Raw genomic sequence first — 14878 nt, forward strand, 5'->3', positions numbered from 1 at the left:
TCACACACCGGAAGACATTGGCGTACCACTCTCAAGCCAACAGTCAAGCGGAGGTCTCCAACCGGGAAATCAAGAAAATCCTGGAAAAGACGGTGGGAAGTTCTCTGAAAGACTGGGCCGCCAAGCTCGACGACGCACTGTGGGCCTACCGCACAGCCTATAAGATGCCAATCGGTATGTCCCCGTACCACCTCATTTACGGGAAAGCATGGCATTTCCCAGTCGAGCTAGAGCACAAAGCTTCGGGGCAACAAAGACTTCTTCAGCTGAACACCCTTGATGAACTCCGACGAGAAGCATACGAGAATGCCAGAATCTACAAGGAGAAGACCAAAGTGTGGCATGACAAGCACATCGTTAGGAAGGACCTCAAGCCGGGCCAGAAGGTACTCCTCTATAATTCTAGGTTGAAGCTATTCCCTGGGAAACTAAAGTCGCGATGGTCGGGCCCGTTCGAAGTTGTGAATGTATATCCACAGGGGTGGGTGGAACTGGCAAACATGCAAGGAGAACGCTTCAAAGTCACCGGTCAAAGGGTGACACCATACTTTGGTGGCGTGTTCGAAAGTGAGAAAGCGGTGACCTTCATCACCTTCATTTCGTAAAAAGAAGACATATCTCATCAAGATATTGACGTTAACTAAAGCGCTAATCGGGAGGCAACCCGACTTTCTTTCGTTGCATCTTAATTTTTTTTTATTTGCTTGCACTCGGTATTTTATCGGCTTTGTTGTTTTCTTTTTTCCGAAAAAAAAGACGCACATCGCGCATCGCAGGGGAACCCTAGCGCGGCGCATGGACGTAACCTTCGATAATTTTCATTCACATAGTCATATGTGCGGAGCGCGCATAAGCCAAAATTTGGTCCGCGCGCCGCGAGGTCATCATGTACGCTGCGCGAGGACAACATGAGTCCGCGCACCGCGGGATCCCTTGTGCGCAGCGCGCGAAATGGAGATTTTGCACGCGAAGTCACATAGTCTTATGCGCGCTCCGCGTGTATGTCAAGATTCTTGTCCGCGCGGCGCGCAGAACAAGGCGCGCTGCGCGTTGTTTTACAATTGGGTTTTTGGGTCATTGTTTTTCATCTATTTCTCTCTTCTGCGATGTCTCTCGAACCCTAACCCCCTTTTCACAAAAATTCGACCCCAATCATCATACAAACACGTAATTTGATCATCACACTTCTTGCATGTGATTTATCTACCACAATTCGTGTGAGTTGAGTTTGTTTTTGGGTGTTTTTCATATGTTCAACCTCTCAATCCCCAACACATCAAGGTATGGCTTTGTAACTCGAATTTTATTGTGGTATGGTGATGATTTCATGATGTTAAGAGTGAATTCGAGAATGTTGACTATAGGAAAGGTTTAGTTACTCTTCATGACTCAAGTTTTCATAAAAAATTGGCATGCACCCTAGGTGTTCGATGAAATACCCGAACGAACGTACAAAGGAAAAAGTGAAATACTTACGTACGATTACGGGTCAATAAGCACGGGATCTACTTGTGAATATGTTTGGGGGTAAAAAGGGGTTAATAGACGTTCATCATAATATCTTCGACTCATTTTGCGTTGTATTTTGCAGATGCAACGAGCTTCGACATCGAGAGTCAACCCCAAACGTGTCCGTTGATCGGGGGCAGCTTTGCCTCGACCATCAACGTTACTTGAGGGCGTCGGTGAGGTGCGGGATGCCATATCAAAGAAGGGACTAATAGCTGAGCGTGTGCTTACACCCAATCGGGTGTGCGGGAACATGTCAGCACAAATCTGGAGACTCCATTGGGAGAAACTATGCAACATCGAGATGCCAGCATCACCGAAGTTGGTGCACGAGTTCTACGCAAATCTCTCCGTAACAGAGTGAAATCTCGTCAAAGTGCGTAATTTGGTGGTCAACATCTCCGTGCCGGTGCTCAACGACTATCTCGGGATCCTAGAACCCGAGAATGATGACTACGCCAACCTCTGCCTGTATCCACAATGAGAGGAATGGATTCGCCTCCTCGCCCACCCCGGAGCCACCTACAAGATGAAAGTGGTGCATGGCCAGGTAGTCTCAAGCCACTTCCCTATATCGAGCCTGAACCATTACGCAAAGGCGTGACAGCACTTCATCTGGGCCACGATCCTTCCTAACCTGCAGGAACACACGGTGGATCTCCAACGCCTGGCTCTACTAGTGTGCATCGTCACCGGAAAAGGCGTCAACATCGGCAAAATCTTGAAAGAGAGATTCGTGTTCTGTGCAAATCGCGATACCGATGTCACACTCGGCAAGAGGGGCTCATCACACAGCTCTACCTCAATGAGGGACTTCGAATCCCGGCCTCTGAGACACGAGAAAAATTGGGGGACCCAATCGACGACCGGAAGATCATGAGCCTGAAGCAGTGGTACATTGAGTTTTGCATAGGTACATTGAGGTCAACGAAAGTTTTGAGTTGGGGGGGGGGGGGATATATCGTTTGTCTTGCGGGGGTGTTTTGTATACTAGTAGTTCATTTACTAGGTTGCTGTGTATTTTAGGATAATTGGTAAAAATTGGTGTTTTGTCTGCTTTGATTGACTCGATAAATGTTGGCCGATGATATGGATAGTCCTGAGCTATAGATATTTGAAAAGATCTGTGAATTACCAAGTTAAAAAGAATCTTGTTGAGTTTTTTGTATTGCCTAAAGCCCGAATAATGTTTGTCTCGATGCTTAGATGACCTTGAATAGTAGTCTAACTAGTTCTAAAATGTGACCACCGAACACACTAAGAACGTCTTCGGACCCCTAGTCGAGGCGAAATTGAGTGCAATCTGATCTGGCGAGAATGATATAGGCATTAGGAATAACTCGTCAAGCCAAAAATCCAACCTGGAAATATGTATCAAGTAGAACTCACTCACAAAAAGTCGAACAATTTGTCCTCTCTCTATACTTAGTCAGAAAAAGCCGAGCCAATAAGTTTGAAATCCCACAAAGAACCCAGTTAACTTTAGCGACTCCTGAGTGACGTATTTGAGTGAATTCTTCCAATTTTGTGATATGTACTATGACCACACTCTCTGTGTTTGTTAGATTTTTAGACACCACGCCGGTGATTTACCCGTCTATATCTCGTATGAAAAAAAAATGATAAAAAAAATAAAATAATAATAATCACAAATATGCCTAATTGAGATGTTTGTAGTCCTGGCGTGGTGATGTTCATTTGAAGAGTTTGGTCGTGGTTGAGTCAAAGTTTGGGGGGGATTTGGGGAAGAGAGACTAAAGAAGTAAGATGTTCTCAAAAGTCATATTCAAAGCCAAGAACATTGAAAAATGAGTGAGTGAAGAAATAGGGTGGTGTTTCGGTGAGGATGGAGTCGCTAAGGTTAATGTCAAAGCCACTAAAAATTCGTTTCCCCACCCGAACCTAAACCTAAACATTACAAGCCTTTAAGACCTATTGACGAGCTAGGAATGACGTGTTCGCATTAGTGGAGATCAAGGGTGAGGAGAAGGCTTATGGTGTGTCGAATCGAATAAATTGTCATTCGAAGGAAACGATTCTTGTGTTGCGTCTTAGGATTGGAAATGTTACGAGACTTGGGAATCAAAAGTTAATCGAGATAAAAGAACATTGCAAACGGCTAGGGCTAACACAAATTTGGAAGGATTCTTTTAAACTTGGTAGCTGACTTGGAGTTTAAAACCACAGATGTCTATGTCGATGAAAGTCTAGAGGATTGAAGTTAAGGCAAGCATGAGTCGATCGTTATAGTCAGGGCAGTGAAATTTACCAATTTTAGTCTAGATAACTTCTTTTCTGTGATTTTATGTTTTTCTTTTACTTTTTTTTTCTTTTGTTACTTGAGGACAAGTAACGGTTTAAGTTTGGGGGGATTTGATAGGTGCGTTAATCACGCGTAAAACTCCTATTTCCCGAACCAAAAACCGACGAGTCCTCGAGTATTATAATAGTTTTTAGTAGGTCAATGAGTAGTTTCAAGTTCAAAAGAGCAATAGAGTGTCTGCAGTCAATTTCATGGAAAGAGGACGGGATTCGGAGACAAAACGGTCGAAATGAAGTCAAAAAGCGATGGACAAGAAAATTGGCGACTCCGTGCGCCGTTTGCAATCCCTCGCGCGCCACAGGAAGACAGAATTCGAGGCCGCACGCCGCATGCTTCTGTTCGCGCGCCGTGCATACTAGGAGCACAAACCGTGAAAACTCACAGAGTCTTATGCGCGGAGCGCGCGTAAGCTGGAGTCTGGTCACCGCGCCGCGCATCGACAACCGCGTGCCTCCGATTTGCTGGAATAGGAAATTAACGTTTTCTGAAGATTTTGGACCTTTGGATTTAATTGGAAGGCTGAGATGACTCCGAAAAAGACACATTCAGAGCTATAAACATCTTTTGTAACCTAATTACCTGATTGATTGTTAGAGTTGTTTTCTATTTTTTTTTTGCACCTTTTCTTTGAGAGCTTTTGTTTGGGAGCGAAATTTAGTCGAAGATCCGACGAACAAGCAACCCTGAACTCCCGTTTTTAATAGTTTTTCCTTCTTTCCCTTACTCTCTATTACTTTAATTCTCGTTAATTGATAGTTTCATTCTTCCCGTCATGAATTTCATCGTGTTTCTCTTATTTATGGTTATGTTGATTCTTTTCTTGATCATTATGCTATTTAACATGGATTCCGTTAGTGGCTAGGTTTTTAGCGGGGTTGCGATGTAGCCGGATTGAATTGGATTAGGGGGTTTCGTTAGAGTGAAATTATGCTTTGATTTACTTAATTCTTCATGCTTGTGTGAATGTGTTAATTCTTAATGCGTTCTTTAGATTGGCCATCTCTAGGATTGTTTTTAGGAGTATTCTGTCACTCGAGACAGGGCGAAAACTCAAGCTCAAAATTCATGCTTCGTTTTGTTCTTAGGTTGCTAGACGGCTTAAGCTTAATGTAATCGTTTGAATTCTCGTGTTTATTGCTCGTAATTGTTTTAATAGGATTAGAGGCCGAGAGGATACATAAGCCGTCAATTACGTAGGTTGCTAGATCACTCGAGAGAGGCTAGTAATATCATAGGGAGAGTGAGATTAGCGAAAATAGAGTAGTACAAGTTGTTCGAACCTGAAACCCTCGAGTCTTAATTTTCCGGTGAAGTCATGACCCTCATTTTCTCTTATTCAAAGTTTCGTGTTTAATCTCAGTTACTGTTTTTGTTAGTTTAATTATAGTCAATTATCACACCACCCACTTTAATTCCGTGAAATCAATTCGCTCTAGGTTGTTTAGCGTCGCTATAGTAACTAGTATCTGTGGGATGGATATCCGTTACTTACGTAACAATATTACTTGTTCGATACGTCCGCTTGCGTGCTAGTTATAAAAATATCGCAACAGAAACACCCTGTTTCTACAACGTTTATGTTAAGCGTTGTAGAATCCTTAGTTTCTATAACATTTATTTTAACCGTTGTAGAAAATGGGTTGTAGAATCCAACATTTGTTGTAGTGGTGGCTCATTCGTAAGTATCCAATACTTCAAAAATAGCGAAATTTCATAAACTCCTCTACAGACCAATTAACTATAAATTTGTCTCATAAATAAATTAAGGGTCAAGCGGCTAAATGGCCAAATAGAACTTAAGGATTTGCAAAATAGCCAAAGTTTATCAAGTATAAGCAAAATAGCCAAACTGCGATTAATCCAGACAGGATTAAATTTAATCCCGACAAAATTTCTGGATTAAATTTAATCCAGGCCTGCCTGGATTAAATTTAATCCAGGGATTTTATTCAGTCTTAAAATTTAATCCTCGACCTTCTCCGATCTCCAACTTCTCAGACCTCCTTCCAGTCACCGTAATCGCACAGATCTTACCTCCCGTCGGACTCTCCTTCACAGCGGCGAAGGCGAGGAGATCGACGGAGATTCGGGACTCTCCGTCACTCTACGGCGACGAGGAGGGCTTCCTCGCTGGAAAGGTTCGTCGGACTTTGCCTCCGGCGGCGGTGCCGGCGTTCTTCTTCGGAGTGATGAGTCCGAAATTGCAGAGAAGAGCTCTTGGAAAAATCTGGCGGCGGTGCCTGCGTTTTTCTTCGTTCTGTGGATTATCTTTTTTTTTCTTCCTATTGGAGGCGGCTATTTTGCCTAACCTAATGAAACTATGGCTATTTTGCAAAAGCCATAATTTGAATTGGCTAGTTCATGCCATTTTTTCATAAATTAAATTAACCATAATATTAACTTCATTTAACTAAAGTTGAGCAAAATCAAAATACCACACAATCAGCTTATTACATTAGTTTGAACTAGTCTAATTTTGATTACTTTGTTTAATTCAACTATGAAGCTTAGTTAAATTTTCTTTGGTGATTAAATTAACTTTTTAGGAAAACTGTCAATTGATGTTAAAAAAAAAAAAAAATCAAATTCCTGTTAATATTAAGCACAAGCCCCTGGTTTAGTATAGCGGATTATAAATAGTACTGTAAATTATATCGCCGCTTAAACGCAAACGGATAAGAAGCAACTACCTCTCTTGGATGGTATGCACACGTAGACTCACAAACATTTTTCTATATATAGAACCGATCTAAACCAAAAAAAGAAAATATAACACCCGAACAAAACCTGAACAACTATAATTTAGTCACTCCCATATATCTAAGAACAAGCACCCAAGACAAAACAAACAGAAACACACGCGACAACAACATTTCTACATCGAAAAGTATAGGCCATAAAACTTATACTCGAAATCAAATTTATAAAAATAAAAATAAAAAATCATGAAAAAGTTCTGCAGTCTGTCGGAGTTCGGTTCTTGCTGTCGGGCACAGGCGACGCCGGCGCTGGTGACGGTGGTTCGGGAAGACGACCGGGGCTTCGCGACGGAAGGCCACACGCCACGGCGGCGGCTGAGACGCGCGTCTAGCAGAAAGTGCTCCACCGCGGCGGCGGAGCTGTGGAGGCCAGGGCTTCCTGCAATATCGGAAGACACGGCGTCGATTTCTTCTTCCCGGCCTCCGGCGACAGTTTCAGGGAAGACCGATCCGACGGCTCGGAGCAAAGCCGTGGGATCAACGGCTAATAATAAGAGCCGTCGTTTCTCAAAAGAAGACGCCAGGTTTGTATACAAATATCAATTATTGCTGTTTATGTTATCAAGTTTAAAAGATGAATATTTCTGAATGGGGGACTTGTTACGTGTGTTCAGGACAAACTCTGTGCCGGTGATTATTCCAGTTTTCACGCCAACGCCATTCTTGTTTTGATTAAGAAAAAAGGAAAATTGTATATGATCAGGGTTTTCTCCAAATTAAATAATCAATATTTTTTTTATATCGAATTATCGCACTTTATAAAATGAAAATTGGAGAAATATTTTGATCATGTGTGATTGCTATCTCTATCTTGAATCGTTATTGGTTCGTAGTATATGTATGTACTATGTAGTAGTGGTGGCAGTTTATTGTAATTAGAAAGCATATTTTGGGGGCTAATTTGAAACTGAATTTAAAGGCAGGCTTATCTGAAAATTTCTTAGGTAAGTACAAAAAAAAAATTTAAAAATTTAAAGAACAAAAAAAAAATTAAAGATTTGAGGAGGCTTATATCCCTAAGCTGAACAGGGCTCAAATTCGGGGGCTGTGATCACGGAAGCAATACCAAATACCACTGACCCATAAAAAAGTGGGCCTAATCCTTGGGGATATGACAATACGTTTAAAAGATTATTCCATCTAACGTATTCCCCCTGGATGCAGGAATAACGACATGTATTAAATGTCCAGTCCAAGCCAAGGAGCTTATATTTTAACCCATTAATCAATTTCTAAATGCTGGAGTAGATGCTAAAGAGATTCCACTTCTTCGTGAATTTATCTTGAATCGCGATCTTTTGACTCAACTTTATCCCAGCTTTGTTGAGGGAGCAACGCCGTTTTCAGCTTGAATTGGTCAAAACTATGCTAAATTTCTTACTTTTCGTGGAGGATTAAACCCATTAACTGGTGGTCCCTCTTACTATTTTAACGAGAAATATAATTATAAATGTAGCTGGCATTGTAATTTTCACTACCAGTTAAAATGGACCTATCAATACAGATTTGATAATGAAGAAACTTGGACAAAAAGAAAGCAAGTGACTTAGACAAATCATTTTTGTCGATAACATCACACCAATCAATTGCGATGACAATTGCGCTATGAAGACTTGCTTTCGCCATGTCTCCGGTGGGTTCCCTTAACCAAACCACTGCCTATGAGTCGCCGGCTCATTCTTCAATAGGCACGTGGTCAGAGCTCCTGGCTCCTCCCATTGCTTGAGAGCTTACGGTTTCTTGTTCTATTTCACTCCCCGATGGGGTTCTTTTCACCCTTCCCTCACCATACTACTTCACTATCGGTCACCCAGGATAAATAAATACATAACCAGATAAGAAAAAGTAAAAAAAAAATGGTTTTTTTTATCATAGATAATAGATGTCTTTGACATAATTTGATATGCCAATGATTTGTGTTGTCGCCATTTTTCGGACAACGATTTAGTAGCCACAGGCGGTTAGACCCAAGGCCGGACCAAGTGGCCTCGCCTGGGCTCGAGCGTGTCGGACCTGGTTGCCCAGATCTTCCCTTGGCTGTCGATGGTGTCTGAGCTCGCCGGGGTACCTGGAAAGGAAGAGAGAACCGTGAGCTAAGAAGGGAAAACAGAGGGGGTGCCCCTGTTTACCTCTCCGACGCTCAACATTAGTGGGATTGAGGTGGAGAACAGAGGGTTTAAGTGTTTAGGGGCCGAGACTTGAGAGAAACGAGCGAGAGGTGAGTTCGGCAGCGTTTCAGTCCTTAAGAATGGATTACCTTGAGAATGTGAGGGGCGCCTGTATTTATAGGCGACCAAGGGGCCATTGGTGGGCCCCTTGGCCGAGGATAACATGGGCTCGGCGTCATTGGCATGTCCCTTGGCAGAGGATAACATAGACTTGGCAGGGGATAGCATAGGAGGGCGTCATTGGCATGTCCCTTGGCAGAGGATGTTGTCGCACGAAAATGAACAACTATTTAAAACCTCGGGCGGTTCGATCCAAGGCCGGACTAAGTGATCGCACCCGGGCCAAGAGTGGGAACTCGATAGTCTCGAGCTAGGGTTTTCTCCGATCAACCCGCCTCTAGGGAGAGGTAGGGGATGAGGAGGAGGAGTGACCGTGCCTTGGTTGTCGGCTGCCTACGTACCCGTGCGTGGGATAAGGTCAGAACGTAGTTCAAGCGTGTAGGACGCAGTATGAGGCGCGGAGCCTGGGTGGAGAGGCGTGCTCGACGAAGGAGACGGGGCGCGAGGAATCCTCAGCGGCGCCTCAGAACTTCGGAGATTGCGTAGGCGTCTAGCGTGTTAGACGCGCGAGGGTAACTCTAGGCGAGAACCCTAGGGGCGTGCTTGAGCACCAGAGAACGTTCGGTCAAAGGGAGCGACGTCCGGGAAGTCCCCGTGAGTGCTTCGGAACCTTTGAGAACGAGGGAGGGAGAAGAGAGTCTGCTTCAGGCCAAATATGGCATCCAGAGAAGCAGAGAAGAGTAAGAAATCGAGCGTGTCGATAGGAGATGAAGAGAATTTTGTGTATTGAATAGGATTCAATGGGATGGCTTTCCCCTCAGTGGGAGGGGGTTTATATAGGTGTTTGGGAGCCTTAGAAGGTCCCTTTTTCGTCCATGTGGGACTAGGAACGCGCATGCCATCAAGTGGAGGCGCACGGCGCGCGCGGCGCACAAAGCGCGGCGCGCGGGTCACCGGGCGCGGCGCGAGGGTCACCGGGCGCGCGGCGCACGCCTGTCTGGCGCGGTGCGCCGTCTGCTGCATGGCCGGCCGGCGTAGCGTGTTGTGTGCGTGATGAACGGCTCGTCTTGCCGGGTTCTTGCGGGCCTTCGAATATCATTCTTCTCATGTGAAATATGAAGCTTTCCACTTGACGAGAGTGTCTCGATTCGAGGAGCAAGGCTCGACTCGACGAGAGCGACTAGCGACTTGACTCGAGGAGTGACTCGAGAATGACTCGAGGCTCGACTCGAGAATGACTCGAGGCTCGACTCGAGGAACAATTAAAGGCTCGACTCGAGGAACAATTCAAGGCTCGACTCGAGGAGATTGACTCAAGGCTCGACTCGAGGAGCGAAGCTCGACTCGAGGAGTCAGGAGTTTGGGCGAGGGCTTGAAGATTTGCCGCTCTTTAGGACCTCCGGCCTGACCATCGGCCCTTTGAGCGACGTGCCTTCTTGGCGTCTAGGGTTTTCCGAAAACGACCGACAACATTAGCCCCCCAAGTTCGTCGTTCGGGAGGCGTCCCAGCGATGAACTTTTTGTTCTTCTAGTTGGGTGTTTGGGGAAAATATTTCCCGTGCCTTGTGGCCCCGAGGAAAATTTTTTTCCTCTTCTTTTTTCTTTTTTTTTTTTAGGGGGGCGCGCGGCGCGCGCCCTGGACGGCGCGGCGCGCGGTCTGTGCTGCATGACCCGCGCGGCGCACGGGCTTGGCGCGCGGCGCGCCCCGTGCGCGGGGCTGGTTCGCCTCGCGCGGGAGAACTCCGACTTTTTGGAGTTTTTACTCCGATTTTGCTCCTTGTGGGAGTAGGATTTCGACTCCTACCCCCCCAGAAGTCTATAAATAGACCTCCCCCCTTCCCTTTATTCCTCACTTTATTTTTTCTCTTTTCTCTACGCTTGTTTTCTTTTTTACGCTTGCATTATGGGTGTCCCTCCCCTTTTCTCAGCTGAGAGTCCCGAGATTGATTTCTCTCTCTTGTTTCAGGGTTCTGAACACGCAGAGGATGATCTCTTCGCGGGATTAAGGGAAGTTCCTCTGCACGTGGAAGAAAATCCAAGCGGAGTAGAGCAGTGGATGGAGGAAGGCGAGCTGGGTGCGACCGTGCCCGCTGCTCAGCCTCTTGAAGAGTGCGCGCCAACTGGGCGCGATACAGGTGGGGAGTTTGATCATCCCGCATCCGGGGAGCCGGCCCCTCGCCTCGTGATCAACTTAGTTGGCGAGGGGGTTCGCGACAAAGTCCGCCTCGACGTGCCGCAGTCCAACTTGGACATTCAAGGCGTGCCGGGAGATGTTACGGACGCGGATGCGGTGACTCCGCTAGAGTCGATTCTCGACGAGATAGACTACGTGGACGACTTTGCTCCCGAGTCTGAAGATCCCGGAGGTGAGTCAGAGACATGTCCGGGGGCCGAAGGCCTCGCATCGGAGCGTCCCGAGGTACCGTCGGCAGCTGCCGCGGTCGTGTCGGAGGGCAGGGACCCTTCCGTGGAGCCAGGGGGTTCTCAGCCCGAGACCCCTGACGCAGAGGCGTTAGTATCGGCGAGGTCGCTTGCTAGGACGGAGTGGTATCCCGAGGAGGGCCTTGCTGCTCCCGAGGACTTCGATTGTTCGGGGGTCGATTCTTCGAGCTCGCTCACCTACCGGACATTCGTTGGTCTCCGGGAGGCATTCGCCATTCCGTCGTCCGTGGCGCTTCTCCGTCCTTTACAGGACGACCGTCCTTTCCGGCCTCGTCGTGGATTTGCCGCAGTTTCAGTTGCAAGTCTAAACTTCGGGTTACGGCTGCCGTTTCAACCCATCGTTCAGCAGTTTCTCGCCCGTCCGGGGGTGCACGCATGTCAGATGAGCCCGACATTCTACCGTATAGTGGCGATGTGCCACATGGAGTGGCATTGCCAGACTGAGCGGGTAATGACCGTGAGTGATTTTCGCAACCTCATCGCGGTCTTCCCTGCGCCCGGGCAACCCAGTTTCTTTGTGGCCCGCGATCGCCGGAATACTAAGCTGATCGTCGATTCAGAGAAGTATAATCGACGACCATGGGTGTGGGTCTCGGCGGAGGCTTTTGGCGACGCGCCGCTCCGGTTCGGCCCCTTGGCTGAGTTTTCTGCTAACGTGGGGGCCGATGACCTCGACTTCGTGAAGGAGATCTGGGGAATGTCGGAGGCTCGGAAAGCCGTCGAACGATTTCGTTCCCCTGAGCTGATGGCTTCCACAGGGTGGTTCCCGCCATTTCCACCTAGCCAGCGGACCGAGAGTGTCCCCAGAGCCGCATCATCTCTCTCTAGTGGCGATCTTCAAGGTATGTCGATGTTTCACACTTCTTGATCTTGTTTTTAGCTTAGGTTTTTGACTTTTGTTGCTTTCGTAGTCTCTTCGGCCAGGGCGAGGGCTCGAGCGCGCCTAGCGAAGGCTTCTCGGGACCCGAAGTTGTTGGCGGCGGTCCGTTGTCGGATTGCCGCTCGGAACAGTCGGGAGAAACCCGATACCGATCATCGGACGGGGAGTGGTCCTCGCGCTTCTTTGAAGCGACCCTCCTCCCCGGCTTTACCCGACACGTCTTCGGACTCCAAGCGCGTAAACTCGATGGTTGACGTGGAGGCTGCGGAGGTTAGGGGGGAATGTTCCCTGGGCCTCGCTCAATCTTCGATGAAGATGTGGAAGAGCGTCGTGGCCAGCAGCGACGTGGAGTTCTTTCGTCACGGCGTTTCCGATGCACATAGAGTAAGTTTCCCTTGCCTCGTTTGTGATGAACCTTTCTTTTGCTAAATTATCTTTTTGCCTTCTCAGGTGCTTGCTCGAGCGACCCGGGGCGAGAAGATCCTTCACGACCTCATCAGGCGGATGAGCCGTGCCCAGGAAGAGCTTGCTCAAGCGAAGTCTCAGCTGGCCCACGCCGAGCGAGGTTCTAGCTCAGAGGCGGAGTTTGCGAGTCTCCGCGAGCAGCTTCAGGAGGCTCGCGTGGAATTGGGGGTTACTCGCGGCAAGTGCGACCGTGCTCAGGCGGCGGTGGCGAAGATGGCTGAGGAGCTAACGACGGAGCCCTCGAAGTGGCGACTCGATCGACGGAGGTCTTCCGGAGCGAAGCGCGGGATCTTCGACATCAGTTGGAGTCGCGCACGGAAGAAGTTGGCATTCTTCAGGGCCAGCTTACGTCGAGTGAGGCTGCTCGTGTTCGTGCGGAGCGTCAGCGCGACTCCTTGGCGGAGGAGGTGGTTCGGGTCACCGAGGAGAAAGTCGCGGCGGAGCAGCTTGCGTTCGACCTTCAAGACGACTTTGATGTCAGAGTCGAGGAGGCAAGACATGCGGCGGCGGTGGAGTGTCGGGATGCCACAGCTACCGAGAATGTTTCTCGGGGGGTCACCTTCGACTTCTTCGACTCGCTATTCCCACCACTCGACGGGGCCGATCCTGTAGGCGATGTTCCCGTTGAGTGACCTTTTCCTTTATTTATTTTTCTCGCGCAAGTGTTTAGCGCATGCTTTTTAGGTTTTTCCATTCAGCGCACCTGTCTTAGCGCTTGCTTACTAGGATTTTTCCCTTTAGCGCACTTGTCTTAGCGCATGCTTTCTAGGATTTGAGGCAGTTGCCTCTTTCTTTTATGAAAAGTTTTTTTTTTTATTTATTCTTACGGATGTTTTCGCACATTCATCTTTCATTGCATGCTTGGATGGTCGACTTGTTTGTGTCAATGGTTTTGCCCATCCTTTTACCTTAGCAGGGTACCTTTTCAAACACGCCAGTCACTTGGATGGTTCGCGTTTTTAAGTATTTTCAACTGCGGGTCAGCCATGTTACGTAGGCGCCTTACGTGTGCCGGATTGCGTCAAGTGGACGTATCAGGCTGCGCTAGGTAGGCGTTTTAAGCGCACCATGCAGGCGTCTTGGATTGCGCCATGTAGGCGTCTTAGGTTGCGCCATGTAGACGTCTTAAGTGCGCCATGTAGGCGTCTCGGGTTGCGCCATGTAGGCGTCTTAAGTTGCGCCATGTAGGCGTCTTAAGTGCGCCATGTAGGCGTCTTAGTTTGCGCCATGTAGGCGTCTTACGGGCTGCGCCTTTACGCGTCTTACGTGCGCCATGTAGGCGTCTTAGGTTGCGCCATGTAGGCGTCTTACGGGCTGCGCCTTTACGCGTCTTACGTGCGCCATGTAGGCGTCTTAAGTTGCGCCATGTAGGCGTCTTACGGGCTGCGCCTTTACGCGTCTTACGTGCGCCATGTAGGCGTCTTAAGTTGCGCCATGTAGGCGTCTTACGGGTTGCGCCTTTACGCGTCTTACGTGCGCCATGTAGGCGTCTTGGGTTGCGCCATGTAGGCATCTTACGGGCTGCGCCTTTACGCGTCTTACGTGCGCCATGTAGGCGTCTTGGGTTGCGCCATGTAGGCGTCTTACGGGCTGCGCCTTTACGCGTCTTACGTGCGCCATGTAGGCGTCTTAGGTTGCGCCATGTAGGCGTCTTACGGGCTGCGCCTTTACGCGTCTTACGTGCGCCATGTAGGCGTCTTAGGTTGCGCCATGTAGGCGTCTTACGGGCTGCGCCTTTACGCGTCTTACGTGCGCCATGTAGGCGTCTTAAGTGCGCCATGTAGGCGTCTTAAGTTGCGCCATGTAGGCGTCTTACGGGTTGCGCCTTTACGCGACTTACGTTTTTTGGTGGAGCGTGTTCTTTTGAGAGTTTCCTTACCATAGCTAGCCCCCCCAAGTTTTTGGGTTATAAGTTAATTGTTCGATAACCAGAAAAATTGCATAAAACAAAATTTGGAACGGAAAACTTGAGTTTTATTACTTTTGCGAAAAAACTTGCGAGAAAATTAAAATCCTAAAACATTGGCTCGTAGGCCTTATTGAAAATGGGAAATAAAAGCGATAAAAAAGCGGGGGACGCTAGCTACTGATAGTACTGCCTCAAGTGCTCCGCGTTCCACGGGTGGCGAATCGGAGTTCCGTCCGTGTGCTCGATGTAGTATGTCCCGTCGTGAATGACTTTGCGGACTCTGTAAGGGCCTTCCCAGTTCGGGCCTAGGACGCCGGCGCCTTGGACTTGTGTGTTCTGGAACACTCGTCTGAGGACGAGGCT

At 47.9% G+C, this 14878-nt stretch overlaps 1 protein-coding gene across 1 annotated transcript; it reads left to right on the forward strand.

Annotated features, from left to right (window-relative positions):
- The first annotated feature begins 6491 nt into the window (after positions 1 to 6491).
- LOC149408020 (uncharacterized) lies at positions 6492 to 7667 on the forward strand. The gene is made up of 2 exons (XM_089628019.1): positions 6492 to 7115; positions 7206 to 7667. Exons 1-2 carry the CDS (start codon positions 6778 to 6780, stop codon positions 7261 to 7263), a joined length of 396 nt encoding a protein of 131 aa, XP_089484145.1. The 5' UTR covers positions 6492 to 6777; the 3' UTR covers positions 7264 to 7667.
- The last annotated feature ends 7211 nt before the right edge of the window (positions 7668 to 14878 follow it).

Source organism: Urtica dioica, chromosome 1, assembly GCF_054948205.1.
Source record: "Urtica dioica subsp. dioica isolate 48M chromosome 1, U.dioica_male_clone48M_v1_H2, whole genome shotgun sequence".
Lineage (NCBI taxonomy): Eukaryota > Viridiplantae > Streptophyta > Magnoliopsida > Rosales > Urticaceae > Urtica > Urtica dioica.

What these genes read in the sequence shown, in the direction of transcription:
- LOC149408020 (XM_089628019.1), top strand. Translation starts at nt 6,778, where the DNA reads ATGAAAAAGTTCTGCAGTCTGTCGGAGTTCGGTTCTTGCTGTCGGGCA. An exon ending in TTCTCAAAAGAAGACGCCAG is followed by an intron (nt 7,116 to 7,205) that starts GTTTGTATACAA and finishes ACGTGTGTTCAG; the next exon opens with GACAAACTCTGTGCCGGTGA.